The 18,053-nt window shown below is 37.0% G+C and overlaps 2 protein-coding genes across 2 annotated transcripts in view; both read right to left on the bottom strand.

Annotated features, from left to right (window-relative positions):
* Window positions 1–1,214: 1,214 nt before the first annotated feature.
* LOC118735267 overlaps window positions 1,215–18,053 on the bottom strand; it is a 19,148-nt gene continuing 2,309 nt past the window's right edge. The window contains exon 2 of the mRNA XM_036464921.1: window positions 1,215–4,132. Within this exon, the coding sequence (XP_036320814.1) occupies window positions 1,448–3,124 (1,677 nt within the window). The 5' untranslated portion in view covers window positions 3,125–4,132 and the 3' untranslated portion in view covers window positions 1,215–1,447. The remainder of the gene's footprint in view (window positions 4,133–18,053) is intronic.
* LOC118735268 lies at window positions 13,741–14,704 on the bottom strand. The gene is made up of 2 exons (XM_036464922.1): window positions 14,522–14,704; window positions 13,741–14,460 (listed from the first exon to the last, which is right to left on the bottom strand). Exons 1-2 carry the CDS (start codon window positions 14,575–14,577, stop codon window positions 13,926–13,928), a joined length of 591 nt encoding a protein of 196 aa, XP_036320815.1. The 5' UTR covers window positions 14,578–14,704; the 3' UTR covers window positions 13,741–13,925.

Genomic DNA, 18,053 nt, shown 5'->3' with positions numbered 1-18,053 from the left:
AGCTTTCTAGTGAAAGCCATCGTCTTTGAGATATGCCCAAGATTTTGTAGGGTTTTACCGAACAGTAGTCCGGAAATTCCTTCAGTTCATATATCCTCTTTGGAATGTGGGAATAGAAACTATATATGTTGCGGCACAGTGTCTCAATGCTTTTCGGGAATTTTCTACAAGCGTAGCTTGAGAAAAGGTGAAGTGAGTAGCATCTGCACTTTATATAAAATAAATCGGGTTTTGCACTCAATAATGTTTTCAACCCGCCCAAGTCTCCAGCCATAATATTGGCTCCATCAGTGGCCAAACCAATTAGGTTTCTTATTGTTAAAGACTGGATTGGCAAATTATTAAAAAGTACAATTGGCAAATATTTATATGCAAAATGATGTTTGAAATATATATATTTTTATAATTAAGAATTTGAAAATGATCTATTATTTTTATTGGCCAAATAATAGACATAAGAACGATTATGAGAAATGTAAACATAACAAAACTGTCAAAGCTAAACTTCAAAATGGGGCGAACTTGCCAGATGAATGTACGTAACCAATAGTTATTCAACCATCATATCGGTATAGACACAAATTGACATGGCCACTATGAAAACGCCCACACTGACATACGATAAAAGAATCGGTGGTCACATACCACGAGGCTAGAAAAATATTCTTTCTTTTTGGAATGGGACACGGACCGAACAACACGCATCAGCCATCGCAAGAAGGAAGTAATCCTAACCAAGCAATTTATCAAAGCTGACGACATTGGTTTGGTTAAAGTCAATCCTCAGAGTGCGTATACCTGGGGAATATACTTATCGGCATTGTTCCACCACAGTGAAAAAGAATAAGTTTTTGTTGAACATAACCACACTTACGCCCGGCATAAAATAACCGCGTGCTCAGCTGAGGGAATATAGCAATTTCATCATCGAATCAATTTAATACATCATAAAATTAGATTTAAGGAAAAACTAAAATCTTTTAGTCGTTTTTCTCATTTTGTTGGTCACAAAATTGTACGTCGGTGAACCAAACATATTTGAGTTTATTAGATTTTTGATACATTTTTTCTTTTAGAAATTCCGCTATTATAAATCATCATTGAGATTGAATCAAATAATTATTTTTTGATATGTCTCTAGGGCCAATTTTTAAATTTCCTATGGGGTAGTTAAAGGAGCTTTTCGGCCGGTGTAAAAAAAAAAGCAAACAATGTTTCTTTTTCCTCCTACGCGTTTCGATGCTTTTCACATCTTCCTCAGGGAGTCTGATGTTTATTGTAAACAAAACATAAAAAACAATCAATTAGGCTACACATGTATGTACATGAAAAATATAACAATTACAATTCTTTGGTATAACAATTTTTTGCTGCAAAACATAACTTACATTGAACATCAAAACAAAGAAAATATAACAAAAACACACTGATATTGACTTCTTTACATTTAAGTGTACTTCTGCTCGTCTGTTCTCCTATTGCACGTTATTGCTGTCCGGTATGCGCAATTTATATTGTCGACGTCTTCCTTGAAATTCATTGCATGCTGTATTTTTTGTTGTATTCGCAAGCTTTCTAATGTTAGTCTCGTTCTGTCTTTGTTCTCCACATCTAATATTTTCGCGTTTTCAAAGTCTGCTGTATGTCCACTATTCGTTAAATGTTGTGCTAATGCAGTCGTTGTCTTCTTATTTCTCGCATCGGTTTTATGTTCGCTTATTCTAACACCGAGAGCGCGCTTCGTTGTGCCTATGTATATTTTATTGCATGCTTCGCCAGCCTTACCATTGCATTGGATTTCGTAAACCACGTTGTGTTGTTGTTCTTTGTTTATTTCGTCTTTTATTTTGCTAAAAATTCTATTGATCGTGCTATTTGGCTTATGTGCAAAGGTAATGTTTTTGTTTTGGATACTTTTTTGTATTGTTTTACTGTCCGTTAATCCTTGTATATATGTGACGCCTGTGTACCTTTTGTTGTTTGTAGTTTCGGGTTGAGTGTTTAAATTTGCTGCTTTTGGTTTGTTTTTTGCTGTTGCTATCAACCTCTCAATAGCTTCGTTTGGATACCCGTTCTTATACAATATATTTCTAATTTTCCTGCCGTTGTCTTTTCTGAATTCATGGTCACTTAATGCGTAGATTTTGTTGATGAGGTTGATGGCTGTATTTTTCTTTTGCGTCCACGGGTGGTTGGAATGATAATTGATCATTCTGGAGGATGCTACAGATTTCGCATACCAATTCGTTTTTATTATATTGTTTGAACGGTGAACTTCTACATCTAGGAAGGCTAACTTATTTCCGTCTTCTACTTCTGTGGTGAATTGGATTTTGCTGCGTTGCGAATTAAAAACTTTTAAGATTTCTTCCACGTCATTTTTCTTTACGATAGCGAATATGTCATCTACATACTTGTTTATGTATTTTATATATATGTCCTTAGTTTTAAGTTCAGCGATGCTGTCGTCAAGTATTTTGTCTAAAACAATGTCGGCTACAGTTGGCGATAAGGGATTCCCCATTGGCATTCCATGAACTTGTTGATAGTATGTTCCATCATATAAAAAGTAATTATTATCTCGTAGGCAGAATTCTAAGGTCGTTAAAAATTGCTTTCTTGTGAGTGTGGTATGACGTTGTAGTGAAGTCCATTGTTCCATAATTATACGAATGGCAAATTGAACTGGTATATTTGTAAATAGAGATACCACGTCGAATGAAATAAGGATTTCGTCTTCTTCAATCCTAATGTTTTTTAATCTGTCTTTAAGTTGGAACGAATTGTGGACATTGTATTCGTGGGAAACGATTTCCTTAAGTGTTTGTCCTATAAATTTGGAGAGTTTGTAGCATGGTACGTTGGTAAAGGCAGAAATTGGTCTTAGCGGTGTATTTTCTTTATGTATCTTCGGAAGTCCATATAGTCTTGGTGCTGTAGCCGCAGTGCATGTCAATTGGTATTTTTTATGATTGTCAATATTTTTCCGTTTGTATAAGTCATTAACTATGTTGTTGTTTCTTCGTAGCAATTTTTGTGTAGGGTCCATTCGAATAGTTTTATAGGTATCCCGGTCGCTTAGAAGACCTTTCATTTTTTCCTTATATTCCATCTTATCCATCATTACCGTTCTATTTCCTTTATCCGAGTTTGTGATCACGACAGAGTCTTTGTGTTGTTTTATTAATCGCCTTGTATCTTCATATATTTTTAGTATGAATTTTTCTTTTGGGTCATTCTTCAATTTGTTTTTGAATGTATTAATTTTAGAAGCTATCTTGCATCTTGCACTGTCTTTTTCTCTTTCGTCTTCTATTGTCTGTATTCCTTGCTCTTATTTCTGCAATCAAGTGTACCGGTGAGAAAGTTTTCCTTGTTACTGGTAGCGCAAACTTTTTGCCTAAGGAGAGGATCCATCTAGACTCTCTAGGAATATTGATATTAGTTTTGTTTATAAACCAATCCTCGTTAAATATAAACCCGAATCTTTCAAAATTTCTGTCAATTTGTTTTTGAAGTTTTTCTTTGAGACCCTTTTCTGTCGATGATGCGATATCTTTTGAAAATTGCTTTTGATTTTCTGTTACTATTTTGAAATCTGTATCTTGTAATTTTTCCCGGAGATCTTTCTTTATGTGTTCCATATTAGTACGTACTATTTTAATTTGAATATTCGCTTCTTTAATTTCCAAGTTTAAAGTTTTCATCGTGAACTGTTCCTCAATTTTTTCTAATTCCTTTTTTGTAACGTCTAGTTGGAAACCATGTTTAAATCTATTTGCTTTACCTTTCAAATGTGGTGGTGTTATCCCAAAATCTTTACACTGGAGTAGAAATTTTAGTCTTTGTTGTTGTTTTGCTAATTTCTTGTGGTTTTTGTTGTGCTGTTTAATAATGTAGCAGGTGTCCTCTCCATATTTATTTTTTGAATTCATAATCACTGTAAATCAATATCGTCCTCAGTCTTCACACGGCATGATTTAATTGATTTTTATTGGAGCTCGTTTTCAATCAAAACTTTTGTGGATATTTTGATTATTTATTTCCGCGGGGCTGAATGGTGATCAATCTGCTATGCGAACAACATTGATCAGCAGTCATAACCATTCTCGTTCAGTTCAGTTCGCCAATTCTGAAAAGCAAGTTAATTGAATTTTTTTAATCAAGTAACACCACACATCGACGGTCAAGATTTTTGAACCGATAATTTTTCATTTCGTCTGCGGTATAAGTTCAACCAACGTAGCCGATAACACGGTCAATATTAATTGAACCAAACTATTAATTTTTCTTTATTTTTTTTTGTAATTTCTCTGGGTGTTCATTCCCAATAAAAGTTGAAACTCGTATCAAATTAATCTCGTTTAACATTCTCAAACTGGTTGAATATTCTCAGTCTGATTTGGTCTTCCGGTAAATTCGGGGGTGGATAGTCTTGATCTTTGTTGCGTACCTTGTTGGCGACAGAAGGAACCGAAGGAGATACAGGTAATACTCCCAAGTATTCAAGGCCTTCACTGCATCCCGGGAGCAAACAACTTGGTCCATAAAAAGATTAGAGCTAGTGCATTAAACGCCATTCTCAGTCCACGTTCGGTATAATATTAAACAAAATTTTTGACCGAAAATCACATGAGATATACAACCAATTGAGCGTGAATTTTTTTTAAGCTAATTAGATTAAAAGCAATATTCAAATAGTGATCGATTATGCGGCATTATTTTTTTAAATTGGATATTCAAAACTACCATAGATTGGTTTTCGCCGATTAGGCTTAGACACAATCATAGAATAATAATAATAATAAACTGAAGTAAATGCGGTATTGATTTTAAATCGAGTACCATCATCTAATTACATATACTTTAATAGTACGGACTTTATGTTATGTTATTTTTTTAATAATCTGAATTTACAACTTGGTATTTGAGTCTTGGAACATGGAATTGTTTCCCATTCTCGATGCAACTTATTTGACAGACGAACAGCGACAGATCGAAGGGGAGATATATAACCTATATCCAGCACCGGTTCAATGGACCGACACCGAAATAGCCGCTCTCAATGGTAAAATATCTGCTTACGTTGGCCAACCATATTTGATAAAATCCCATGCCCTACACCCAATGAATGAGTTGGAAATATGTGAGAGAGCCTATCGGGAAGTGGAGGCGAATGAGGTGTTAACATCTCAGGGTCGTCTTCATCAATTGATACATGATTGTTATCGAACCGCTCGGTTAAAGTTAAAACCCGAGTCGGCTACACGCCAGGCAGATCTGATCGGAAAATTTGCGTCGAAGATTCGGGACCTTCGGATGTCTTCACCGAATACGGGAATCCCGATGGGCGATTCCCGATTAAGTTTGAACTCGACCTTCCATTGTTTTGAGAATGAACGGGGAACGATGAGTTCAACTCAAAATACTGTTCCATCCCAATATTTACCCTTAACAATACCAAATGCTCTACCAGCCGTTCTCAATTCAGTGTCAAGCGGGACGGAACCAACACCCTCATTACACCAACTGTCCGAAATGGTGTCTGAGTTGTTGATAACCCAAACACAGATGCAACAGCAAATGAGCCGTGACCGGATTCATTTACAGACACCAATACCTTACGTTCGTGACATGAACCAAGCTATGCCAACGACCCGGAATCATACCTGGATACCAGCCTCGGTGGATCCTCCTCTTGGTTCTTTAGGTGGTCATACAACCTTACAAACTCAAACGATCAATACCTACCGTGGTGTTAGAACGTCACATATCCAAGAACCAATTAATCAACCAGAGGCTTAACATCATGGATGGGACGTGCTCAATTCGATGGCGTTCATGTGAACGAAAAATTTCTATCGGTTGAAGATTATTTGGCTATTATTGGCTCATTTCGATATAAGATTGGAGTACCTGACCATGAATTGGTAACGCGTTTGGTACCCACACTCACGGGGCCGCTCGGCAATGGTACTTCACCGAACTGAGAAACTTCGGAGATTATCAAGATTTTTGGACGAAACTTCGTGCTCGCTTCCTCAACAAACATACTCGGGCCCAAGTAATAATGTCATATGAACAGATTAAATTCGATCCACGTTCGCAAACACTGTTGAACCATATCGATGACTTGACATTCCAATTGCAGGGTAATTCCTGTGGTCTGGATGAACGGGACCACCTCGATGTCATCATTGGTACCTTATCCGATCATCTGCGTGAACTCGTTCACACTCGACAAGTCCACACGTTGGAGCAATTGCGTGAGTTCGCTCAGTGAATTGCACCACACTCGTTCATTGTTGCCACACCCCGTCCGGAAAGAACCCGTTTGGATAGACAGCGATCAGTGCCACGGGAAATTGCGGCAATACATGATCCACCGGATGATTCTTCACATTCGGAATGTACCGCTTCGTTTCCTGGGTCCGACTCCGATGACAGGGAATGTGCATACTTGAACAAGCAAAAGAAACCAATTAAAGCATCTCAGAAACATAGGTATTCGAAACCAGTCGAGGATTATAAAAATGACAAAAATCCAAAGGAGAATGATATGAAAGTAGGAACTATCGTCGACCCATATTTCGTTGTTGAGGGGACGAAAATGTACGATGCGCAAAATGTCTCGTGTGGGGCCATCACTTCAAAAAGTGTCGAACCCAACCGAATAGGGTGATCTGCTACAAATGTACACGACCAGGGGTTATGTCTGATCAATGCCCGTGTTCAAAAAACGCGTAAGGGAGTCGATTGGGAATAGTGATCCATCGTACTCAGAATCCACAACTTTATCTAAATCCACTGTCTCTAACAATCCGCACTCTACCGAAGTCCCTCTACAAATCGACAAATCTTCAATCCCGAATTCCAATAATAATTATACTCTGATTCTTAATGAATCTAATCAAACTCAAAGGGATGGCAAAGAACCATCAACTAAATGTTTTGAACGAACACTACCAATTACCAAACTTACTTCAGCTCCAGTCCCTACTCACCTGCATGACGCAGTCAATCAAGTTAACCAACTACGACTCCGCGATGCTTTCTTTATCTCAGAGAAATGTTTGACATATAACATTCCGAACGATTGTCGCGATTATCTCACGGTTATGGTTAACAACCATTCTCATACGGTTTTACTCGATGGTGGAGCCGAAGTCACAGTCATTTCACAAACATTTTATGAGAAGTACAGATGGGGGCAGTTGCAACCTACCAAAACCTCCATTGGTCTTGCCGATAATTCGATTTCTTTTAAGGCCATTGGTAAAGTGGATGTATTATATACGGTCGGTAGTCTTACCCGACTGGTGCCAACTCTTGTCGTACTTATCTCACTGAAACACCCAATTATGGGACGGACATTCCTTGAGGCCTTCTTTTTCGAACTGGTGCAAAACCAAAAGAAAGTTAAACGATTTTTAAAACATACAGCCAAAGGTGATACTGAAGAAGTTGCATCCGCTAAAGTCGAAATGGTTACGGCGGATAAATTTATTAATTTTTGTAAGTAGCCACCAGGGAGTGGGAAAGAACAAGCTCAGGTATCTTCTATAAGTAATGATCTGGAGCCAATTGACGCTTCCACACTCGGTTTAGAGGGTGAACTAGATACTCCAAAAATAACGAGCGTCAGCCTTCCACATAAACTCACCCCAGATCAAAGACAAATGTTGGACGCCGTTCTCAGACTTTTTAATCCAACTCCTGAGTCTGGTCCTTTAAATATCACTAATCAGATCGAACACGTAATTGATACGGGGATGCAAAACCCGTCATGAAACACCAATATCCAGTATCGCCATATGTGGTGTGCGGAGAAAGTCCTTGGCGGTCACCAATTCTGGCTGTAAAGAAGAAAGATGGAACGTGTCGGGTGTGCTTGGACGCGAGAGAGCTGAATAAAATTACTATTCCAAATGCCTATCCAATTACGGATACTAATCAAATTTTAGCACGACTAAAGTCAGCTAAATACCTAACCAGTATTGATCTGTCTCAAGCTTTCTTTCAAATTCCTTTGGCAAAATCGAGTCAACTGAAAACCGCTTTTGCATTCGGTAACAGACTTTAAGCTCTTCGTCGCATGACGATGGGGTTGAGAAATTCACCCGCTACATTAGCCATTCTCATTGATAAAATTTTCCGTGATTTGGTTCCAATTGATTCGCATATGTCGATGATTTCATAATTTGCACTTCGACGTTTGAAGAACACGTTAAGATATTGGCTATTGTTGCAAAACGTCTTAACCATCTCAACATCCAAATCGAATTTTTGTTGTAAACGATTGGAATTCCTGGGTTACGTTTTGTCTCAAGAGGGTCTATCTGCGAGTCCATCTCGTATTCGAGCTATTGTTGAATTTGCACGGCCCAAAACGGCAAAAGAAGTCAGACGGTTCGTTGGTGCTGGTACCGAAAATGTATTCCAAATTTTTCGGAGATCACAGCTCCCCTTTGTGAATTGTATAAAGGAAACCGAAAAGGACCCATTGAATGGAATACCGCTGCTGAACAAGCCTTTCTCAAACTCAAAGAGTGTTTAGCTACCACTCCCGTTCTGACTATGGCCGATTATTCAAAACCATTCAAGGTTTATACCGATGTCTCGCTTATCGCAGCGGGTGCTGTTCTAGTACAAGAACATGATGGGAATGAACGTGTGGTTCAGTATATTTCTAAGAAATCCTCGAAATCCCAACAAAATTACACAGCATCCGAACGGGAATGCCTAGCCGTTCTCTTAGCGGTCGAAAAGTTCCGTCCATATTTTGAGGGTCGTGAATTGGTTTTGGTAACGGACATGCAGCTTTGCGCTGGCTGCAAACTCTCAAAGAACCAACTTGCCGTTTATGCCGTTGGGCGATCCGATTATCACCATACGATCCCAAAATTATTCATAAACCAGGAAAACATTTAGAACTTCCTGACGCCTTATCTCGTTCGTTTGCTCTTCTCAACATCGTTCGTAGAAATCCAATTGACCTTCAGAGTAATTTTCACGTTAATCGTACCCCAATCACATCCGTGATCAACATTGACCCAAACACGTGCGATAAATGGTACAACAAAATGCATGCCATGGCCTCAAAACAACCATTAGATAGATATAAAATCGAGAACAACCTCCTATATCATCGATTGAAATTTTCCAAATAAAGTGCGGAAATACTGTGGACACTTTGTGTACCATCTTCTGACAGAGCAAAAGTCCTCGATGAAAATCATAACCAACATTCGCATCAGGGTGTCTGGAAAACTTCTAGACGTATCTCACAACGCTATTACTGGCCAAACATGTATGAGTCCGTTTACCAGTACGTTCGGCAATGTGAACTATGCCACCGCATTAAACCAAGTAATGAGATCACCACAACACCTCACGGCGAATATAGAGAACCAAAACGACCGGGTAGACAATTATCGATTGACTTCGTCGGTAAGCTGCCCATGTCTAAAAATCGTAACCAATGGGTCTACATAGCCATCGACTGTTACTCGCGATATGTCTGGACGCAGCCCATAAAAAACGCAAACCCCTATATCCGTAGTCAATTATCTTCGACATATATTCTCGGTGAATGGCTGCCCCGAACTTATTATATCAGATAATATTACTCAATTCATCAGTCAAACTTTCGCAAAGCTTTGCGCCGATTATAATATCAAACACATGAAAACGCCTTTGTACCATCCACAAGCCAATCAGGTAGAGGCGACAAACAAAAGCATTAAACTTGGATTACGTGCTCACATGGCTGATCTTCTTAAACATTCCTCCTGGGAAAACTATCTTTCTCGTGTTATTCATGATATTGACACTTCAGTGCATTCCGCCACGGGCTACACGCCATATTTCCTACACACCGGTCGTGAATATGTGAAAGATGGAAACGAATATAAATTATTATTGGATGTAAATCCATACCATACCCAGGAGGTGGAACAACGTAAAATTCTGGCTGATGAATTTCGAGACAGACAGTTCGTACAATATCAACAAACCGCGCAACGGGCATTGACCCGCAAAGAGAACGCCATTTCGAGATAGGCTCGGAAGTGTACATTCCCAATCCTAAACAGTCCGTGGCCGGAGAGGGCTATGCGCAAAAACTAGCCCCACCAAAAATTAGAGCCTATGTTTCACCGAAACATGGTTCGAATTCATATGAACTGATCAATGCTAAACAGAGGCAATTATTCCGCCGATTTAATCACAACACGTTAACTCATTCAGTACATTCGCCTTCTCAAGAATTTCGATGAATATATGGCGGGCCTCCATATTCCATTGATTCTGCCATATTGAAATGATAATTACGTTTGTAATTGAATTACTGAATAAATTAATTAAGTTTAGTTTTGTTATATCCATAGTTTTGTTATATTATATCCTCAGTACATTGCTAGTAAATCGATCAAAGCAAACAGGAAAAGATTCATAACCAAATCATTTACCCATGCCTTTCATCTACCGTAGCTTAAGTAATGCGTACTGAAACTAAATAGGAAAGACGGAACATGTGTACATACATATGCGCTCAAAGGCGAACTGAACGAGTCAGGATGAGGTTGATGAAGATCATGTAGAACGATTTCGATGTAAGGTCTAACGTCCATCAAACCACAGCCCGTGAATCGCATTCGAACCACCATTCTCATATCCCTACTAAACGCACCACATTTTTTTGTTAACGTGTCGCTGAAGATGAGAGGGGGATAATGATCTATTCTTTTTATAGGCCAAATAATAGACATAAGAACGATTATGAGAAATGTAAACATAACAAAACTGTCAAAGCTAAACTTCAAAATGGGGGGACTTGCCAGATGAATGTACGTCACCAATAGTTATTCAAGACACGAAACGTCATATCGGTATAGACACGAATTGACATGGCTACTATGAAAACGCCACACTGACATACGATAAAAGAATCGGTGGTCACATACCACGAGGCTAGAAAAATATTCTTTCTTTTTGGAATGGGACACGGACCGAACAACACGCATCAGCCATCGCAAGAAGGAAGTAATCCTAACCAAGCAATTTATCAAAGCTGACGACATTGGTTTGGTTAAATTCAATCCTCAGAGTGCGTACACCTGGGGAATATACTTATCGGCATTGTTCCACCACATTCCTTCCGGCAAATCCCCAACCAAGTGGTTACCTGTGGGAATAAAGAGTATGTGGATATAAATTCTGGTCTATTCATTTGGCAGCAGTTAGACCACCGTACACCGGTAATCCCAAAATCATCGAACGTAAGTCAACCTCATTATTGTCACCATCCCATTGGAAACGAGCTACCCAACAACAGTTTATCGAGATTCCTGTTTGGACCGACAAGAAAAGGTCAAGCAAATCAAAAACTTAATTCAACTATCCGACCAAAATCTTACTTTGCCTACCAGCCTACCAAATGAAAAAGAAGCGACCAAATTTGGTCGGAAAAGACCAATAGTGGCAACACTGTTTGTTATAATTGCTTCAAATAATTTAGGAATTAGCTATTCCCCGGTAGTTCTCCACTGAAGATCTGCTACCGCTTTTATGTAAAGGCGTTATGAACGACTCCTTCCATATAGTTGGAAAAACGCCCTCTTTAAGAGACAAATTAAATAACGCTGTTAACGGCTCATAGAGATAATCAGCACAATTTATAAGAATACAAGTAGGGATATGGTCAGGACCATAACTGAAGGACTGCTTTAAGGATTTCAGATAAACTACTACATCATCGGGAGATATTACTGGGATATTTATTGAGTTCATTGGACATAGTTTAAAAGGATAGTCAGTTAGCATGTGAGTTAATGGAATAATGGGATTTAAAAAACTGAGCGAACATGTTAGAAATCATTTGATTATCACTAGAGACGGTATTTTGATACTTCATGGCGGAAGGAAACCCACGTACATTTCGCTTGGAGTTTAGGAAGTCATAAAATGATTTGGGGCTATATATTATACGCCGTTTGATTTTGCACAAGTAAGCTTTATAACACTTTTTATTTAATTCAAAAAACTTAGGATGCAAAAGTGAGTATTTTATATAGTATGAGTGTAAACCGGGTTTTTTGTGTAATCTAAAATAACGTGACTTTCTGTTTTTCAAATTTCTCAGTTCTTTAGTGAACCATAACTGTGCTTGTTCTTCAGGAACATACATGCGTTTAGGCTAGGGCTGCCAGACGTCCCGGGTTTCCCGGACATGTCCCGGTTTTAGACTATTTGTCCCGGTGTCCCGGTCCAACCTTAAAATGTCCCGGATATCGTTTTAGTGTCCCGGTTTTTGATTTGATTGCACAAATTTGAATAAAAGTTCAAAAATCACTACACAAAAAACGCGTTTCTATATTCAGAAAAATGTTATAAAGCCACTGAGGGAAATAACGCATAGTAAACACGAATATTTTCTATTTGATTATCGTTTAAAAATGTTCGCATTTAAAAATAATACTTTCATAACACGCACGCGTGGTGTTGATTCAAACTCAACATTTAAATTCACATTTACATGTCTGGCTGTAGCTGAGTACGCGAAGATGCTTGCCACAATTTGCTAATTTCCAGAGGGTCCGGGTTCAATTCCCATTACAACCACCATGGAATTTAAATATTTTTTTAACTTAATTATGAAAAAGCAATCGGTAATTGCAAATCGCTTCATTTTAATATGGGCGTATTTGAATTGAATATTTATATACTAAATACTAAAATTTGTATGTTTAAATGTATTACGAGTTGGGTTGGTGCTCTTTCATATGCGTATTTTTAAATTTAGCATGTTTTGTTAATTCTAAACTTCTTTCTCTCAGTGCACCGCTTTAATTTATGAAATAGTCACATTTCGAGATAATTGAACTTTGCACAAGCAATAGTTGATGATTAGTATATGTACCTAAATACGTTCAAAATGACGTGTACAGAGTTTTACAATTATATTAAGGAAAAGACAGAAGTTTTGAAACAAGTTCACAGCAACGAAAAATATGACTTATATATTAATGTTATCTTGTACTTAAATTTTTTTCTTTCATGAAACCTAGAGTACTTATAAGTACAATGCCGTACAAAATTATTGGCTCGGAGGCTCTTTCATCAGATCACAATTTCTAATCAGATCTTTTAGAAAAATTTTGAAAATGTAGCTTTTGAGCCAATTAATAAAGTGCAAGTCTGAAGTTGCCAGCAAATTTCGTTGATTTTTAGCATTTATTTTTTTTGCTGACAGTGTCTTTCATATAAAAAGAATTATCGAACATAGATTGTATGGAAGAAACTATCAGTAAAAACAATACCAAAAATTAACTAAAATTTAATGGGCTGCAAAACTTCATTTTAAAAATTTTCATAAAAAGTCTGATTAGAATGTTGCAAATTTGTATGAAAATTTATTGAATTTTCCCGAGTTTAGCACAAAGTTTAAAAATTTTACTTTTATGTTTTTTCATATATTTAGTATAAACTGTATTTTTATAAAGAATAAAAAAGGTTCATGCATTGTGAAAAATTCTCTGTGCTTTAGTTGTGATAAGTTGTTTTGTTTTGTTGGCGTACGTTGTAATGTTGTCATGATCTCATGTTTTTATGTTTTTGTTTTTGTATGTCAAAATAAAATTTCACTACATCCTTTCGCACGTCGAAATGAAAGAGAAGGGAGCGAGTGGTCCTCCCTAAAGTGTCCCGGTTTGGCAACAGAGATATCTGGCAGCCCTAGTTTAGGCACATGCTTTTTAAATAATTTATGTAAAGTAAAGTTACAAAGTGCAACGCTTTGTTCAATATATTCTTTATATGCATGCCACGACATTTTAGACAGTTCTTTCTTGAGCTTTTTAAAGTTAGCTTTCTAAAAACCAAAGCGAATATTTGGTTCGTATGCTTGGCTACCGCAATTTTGACCATCACTTATAACCTCGTAAGATATCTCCATAGCGGCAAATCTTGGAGTGCCCACCCTTTCGGCAATAGTAAACATGCTCAATTTCTTTCTTCGGGGCTGATATTTTGATGTGCGTTCCGTCTATGAGTCCGATTATTCCAGGAAATTGGTATTTTTCCATGAATTTTATTTTGAGCGCCGGGAAGTCTTCGCGTTTTGGGATCTTTATATGTCTGTGGGCTATGTTATTAAGTGCAGTTGCCACCACTTGCACACATCTGCTGACTGATGTTTGGGATAAAGCAGATAAACTGTCTTGCCCCACACTTCTTTGAAAGCTACCAGTGGCAAAAAAACGCAGGGCGCTTAAAATAATTACAAGACTCGGAACAGCATGTCTCCGTTGCGAGTTCGGCATAAATGGCATTAATTCATTAATTAATTCCAGGCACAAAGCTTTAGGGAACCGATATAAATCAATGAAATGCTCGTCTGTTATAATCTCAAAGGGATTTTGGTCGTCGCGAAGTCTGCGCCGGAGCACTCTCAAATTATCTCTGAAATACATAATGCGTTAAATTGTATATACTGCATTTAAAAAATTTACACCTTTATTACCTTTGCTCGCCTCGAATTCTTTGCGATAATTCTAATAAAATAATTATTCCCGACATGTTTTGTTTACGTTTTCCTCAACTTTGACATTTACTTCGAAAATTCAATAGCACAGTTGCAAAAGTTTCACGACTATAGTGGTAATGGAACACGATTTTCACAGCACAAACCAGAATCGCAAAATGAGTGTCTGTGAAAAGGCAGAGTGAAAAGTAGTTGTGAAAACGAAAATGAAAACTTTTTTTTCACTTCATCTTATCACAGAACGAGAATTTAACCCCCTGGACTGAAAAAATAAAAACAACTGAAAAGGGTTTTTAAGACGAATTAATAAGAGAAAAATACTCGAATTTTTATATTATAGAAGTATTTCAGCTTATTGGAATTTTAAAACACAAAAATGGAAGAGTAAAACTGAATGTCTCTTCGACTCAGTTTTCTCTAATGAAATGAACTATTTTCTCTTTCCTATTAACTAAATTAAGAGATTTGAAACATTACAATTACATCTTAAAATCAAATTTGCAATAACAACTAACTATAAAAATGAGAAAAAGGAGAAGTTAGAGCTCGAATAACGGTAATTTTTTGATTTGCTTCTGACAGTATTCTAATGTCGCGTACGTTATGCAAAAACATTGTTTGTCTATGTCATTTGTATATTGGCAGTCGCAGGTAATGCAGATTACAATTCTTAAGCGAGAATTCTTCCAGTTAAAGATATACAGTAAAATTTTCTTTCCAACCGAAGTAAAAATATATTTTATTACCCTTTAAAGTTTGAAGTACGAAAATTTCAATCAAATACATCAAAACCAATGTTAATTGCAAATTTTCCATTTAAATTATTAAGAATAGTTGTAAAACAATGAAACGGTGGCGAGAAGAGTTCTCAATAAATACATTTTATTACTTACGAGAAAAATTGTCGCGTACGTTATGTCGCGTACGTTATTTTTTTTTTTTAATATAAAACTAGCCAGAGATAATTTCTCTTAAAATATGAAAGGATTGTAAAGGTACATTATTTAGCTTAGTTTAGGAATTTTTAAAGAAAAGAAAAACTCCCATGAGTCGCAGACTTTCGCATATATGCGTGTTTCCATGAAAATGTAAACCGAAAATGCAAGCAAATGAATTCAAACGGCTTTATAACTTTAAATTTTGTATTCAGATGGCGGAAAAAGGTTTTGAAAACGCGAAACAGTGGAGAGAAGGACTGAAAAAATTTAATTTAGTATGTGTTACTAGTAAAAATATTGTATGGGGGAAAAATCTGTCGCGTACGTTATGTCGCGTACGTTATTGTTTTTTTTTTTTAATATAAAACTAGCCAGAGATAATTTCTCTTAAAATATGAAAGGATTGTAAAGGTACATTATTTAGCTTAGTTTAGGAATTTTTAAAGAAAAGAAAAACTCTCATGATTCGCAGACTTTCGCATATATGTATATGTGCCTTAAAACCACTTCTTTTTTTGTCGCGTACGTTATCATCTGGTTTTGAACGGATATTTTCCACACCAAAATTTCGAGGCTGCTTATTTTTTTCTCAATCGTAGTACCCTTTGGTTGCAACATAACCGTAATCTTTTTTTTCTGTAACTTCTATTTTTGATAGATTTACGTTACTCTATAAGCGTACGAATGTCGCGTACGGCTGTATGGAAACACCCATATGTGAAATACGAAGGTATGCATACATGCACAGTTTCGGTTGAAAACCGAAGTAATGCATATAACAAAAACCGAAATAATGCATGCATGCACAGTTTCAGTTGAAAACCGAAATAATGCATATGAAAAAACCCGAAGTAATGCATACATGCACAGTTTCGGTTGAAAACCGAAATAATGCATATGAGAAAATACCGAAATTATGCATATGCATACTTTCGTTTTAAAAGCGAAATAATGCATATATATATGAAGTAATGCATACATGCACAGTTTCGGTTGAAAACCGAAATAATGCATATGGCAAAAACCGAAATAAAGCATACAGCATAAAAACCGAAATAATGTCTAAATGTACAGTGTCCATATGCGCAATTTCGGTGCCCTCTCCATAGCAGGGTGGTACACATCTTCGGGAAAAACTAGTGGATCACACTTATTTACAATGGACTTAGATGCATCATCAACATAAACAAGATCTAATACTTTACCAAACTTATTGTGAAGTACATTAACCTGAGTTAGGCAGAGTTCAGCCATCTCCTCTAAAAATACGTTGTTGCACGCACTAGACGCGAAAGGTACGATATCATTGTCAATGATGTTCCATGATATGCTCGGTAAATTAAAATCACCCAACACAATCATTGAATCAGAAGGTTTAGTCAGTAAATTAACTGAGTAAAGAGATGAGTCGTGAATACACCAATGTGTCAGATCGGGGAGGGATATAGCATAGAGCTAAGTAAATAGACCCTTTTCCAACCTGTACACGAATGCATTTGAATTCTACTGAATCAGTGTATGGAAGACTAACGTCTTCAGATGGTATTGAAAAGTCTACAGCGAAGAGTACGCCACCGCCGATTCTGTCCTCCCTATCTTGTCTATAGATATGATAATTATTTAAAAGAATCTCTAAATTGAAAATGTGAGGTTTCAGCCAAGTTTCAGTGAAAGAGAGAATATTATAATTACATTCAAGGCCTTTAAGGTACAAGTTCGTAAATTTAGCATTTAAGCCTCTTACATTTTGGTAATAAATACTTAAAGCAGATTTAATAATTAGTTTTTTGGTTCAGTATTATGACGGGGAATATTAGCTAAGTTATTTCCTTTTTTGGGCCTATAGTCAAATTCACGAACGAAAGCTGCGGGGAGCCAAAAAGAACTACTAAGCAGCGCAATAAAATTATCTAAATTTACGTCAGTTTTAAATGAAGCAATATTTCTTTCCTATTTAAAATTAAATTTTCTGATGCTTAAGTCGACAGTTCTAATTTTTGATGAGATATAAAACTTTATATCGTCTTCGGAAGTGTCTCTCGAAAATCTAGAGACAAAGATTGACTTCTTTGGTGGAACCACAACTAGTTTCCTTGTATCAGACTGGAGTACCGGTGGAAAGGGTTGAATTACTGCGTTACTAGTTGAGGATAGGTAAGGCGGTGGAGGCTTTGAAGACGATGCCACCACATCAATGGGGGATGGGGAAGATCCTTCAGGCTCGGTATTATTCGAAGCAGATTTCGTTACACGCTCTTTGGAGGCTGAGGATTCTGATGCTGGAGGATATGGAGAGGATAGATTAATTAAGTTAGTCGGAAGATTATTCTGACGTGGAACGGTAATAATTTTCTTAGATGGACTATGAAGACGATTACGTTTAGACAGACGGATATCCTTAACAGATTGCAAGGTATCTAAGCATTTAAATGATTTAAACACATTTTCATAATGCTTAAATTTTTCTATCAGTACTGACAATTCTCTTTCTATTTCTGTAAAACCATTTCTGGTTTGCCTAAATAACTTGAAAAGATCAACTTCGGTTGACCTGCACTTTACGCAAGACCAGC

This window comes from Rhagoletis pomonella, unplaced genomic scaffold, assembly GCF_013731165.1.
Source record: "Rhagoletis pomonella isolate Grant_MI unplaced genomic scaffold, Rhpom_1.0 Rhpom_scaffold_00003, whole genome shotgun sequence".
NCBI classification, from domain to species: Eukaryota; Metazoa; Arthropoda; class Insecta; order Diptera; family Tephritidae; genus Rhagoletis; species Rhagoletis pomonella.
This window is presented reverse-complemented; position numbering and strand designations above follow the sequence as displayed.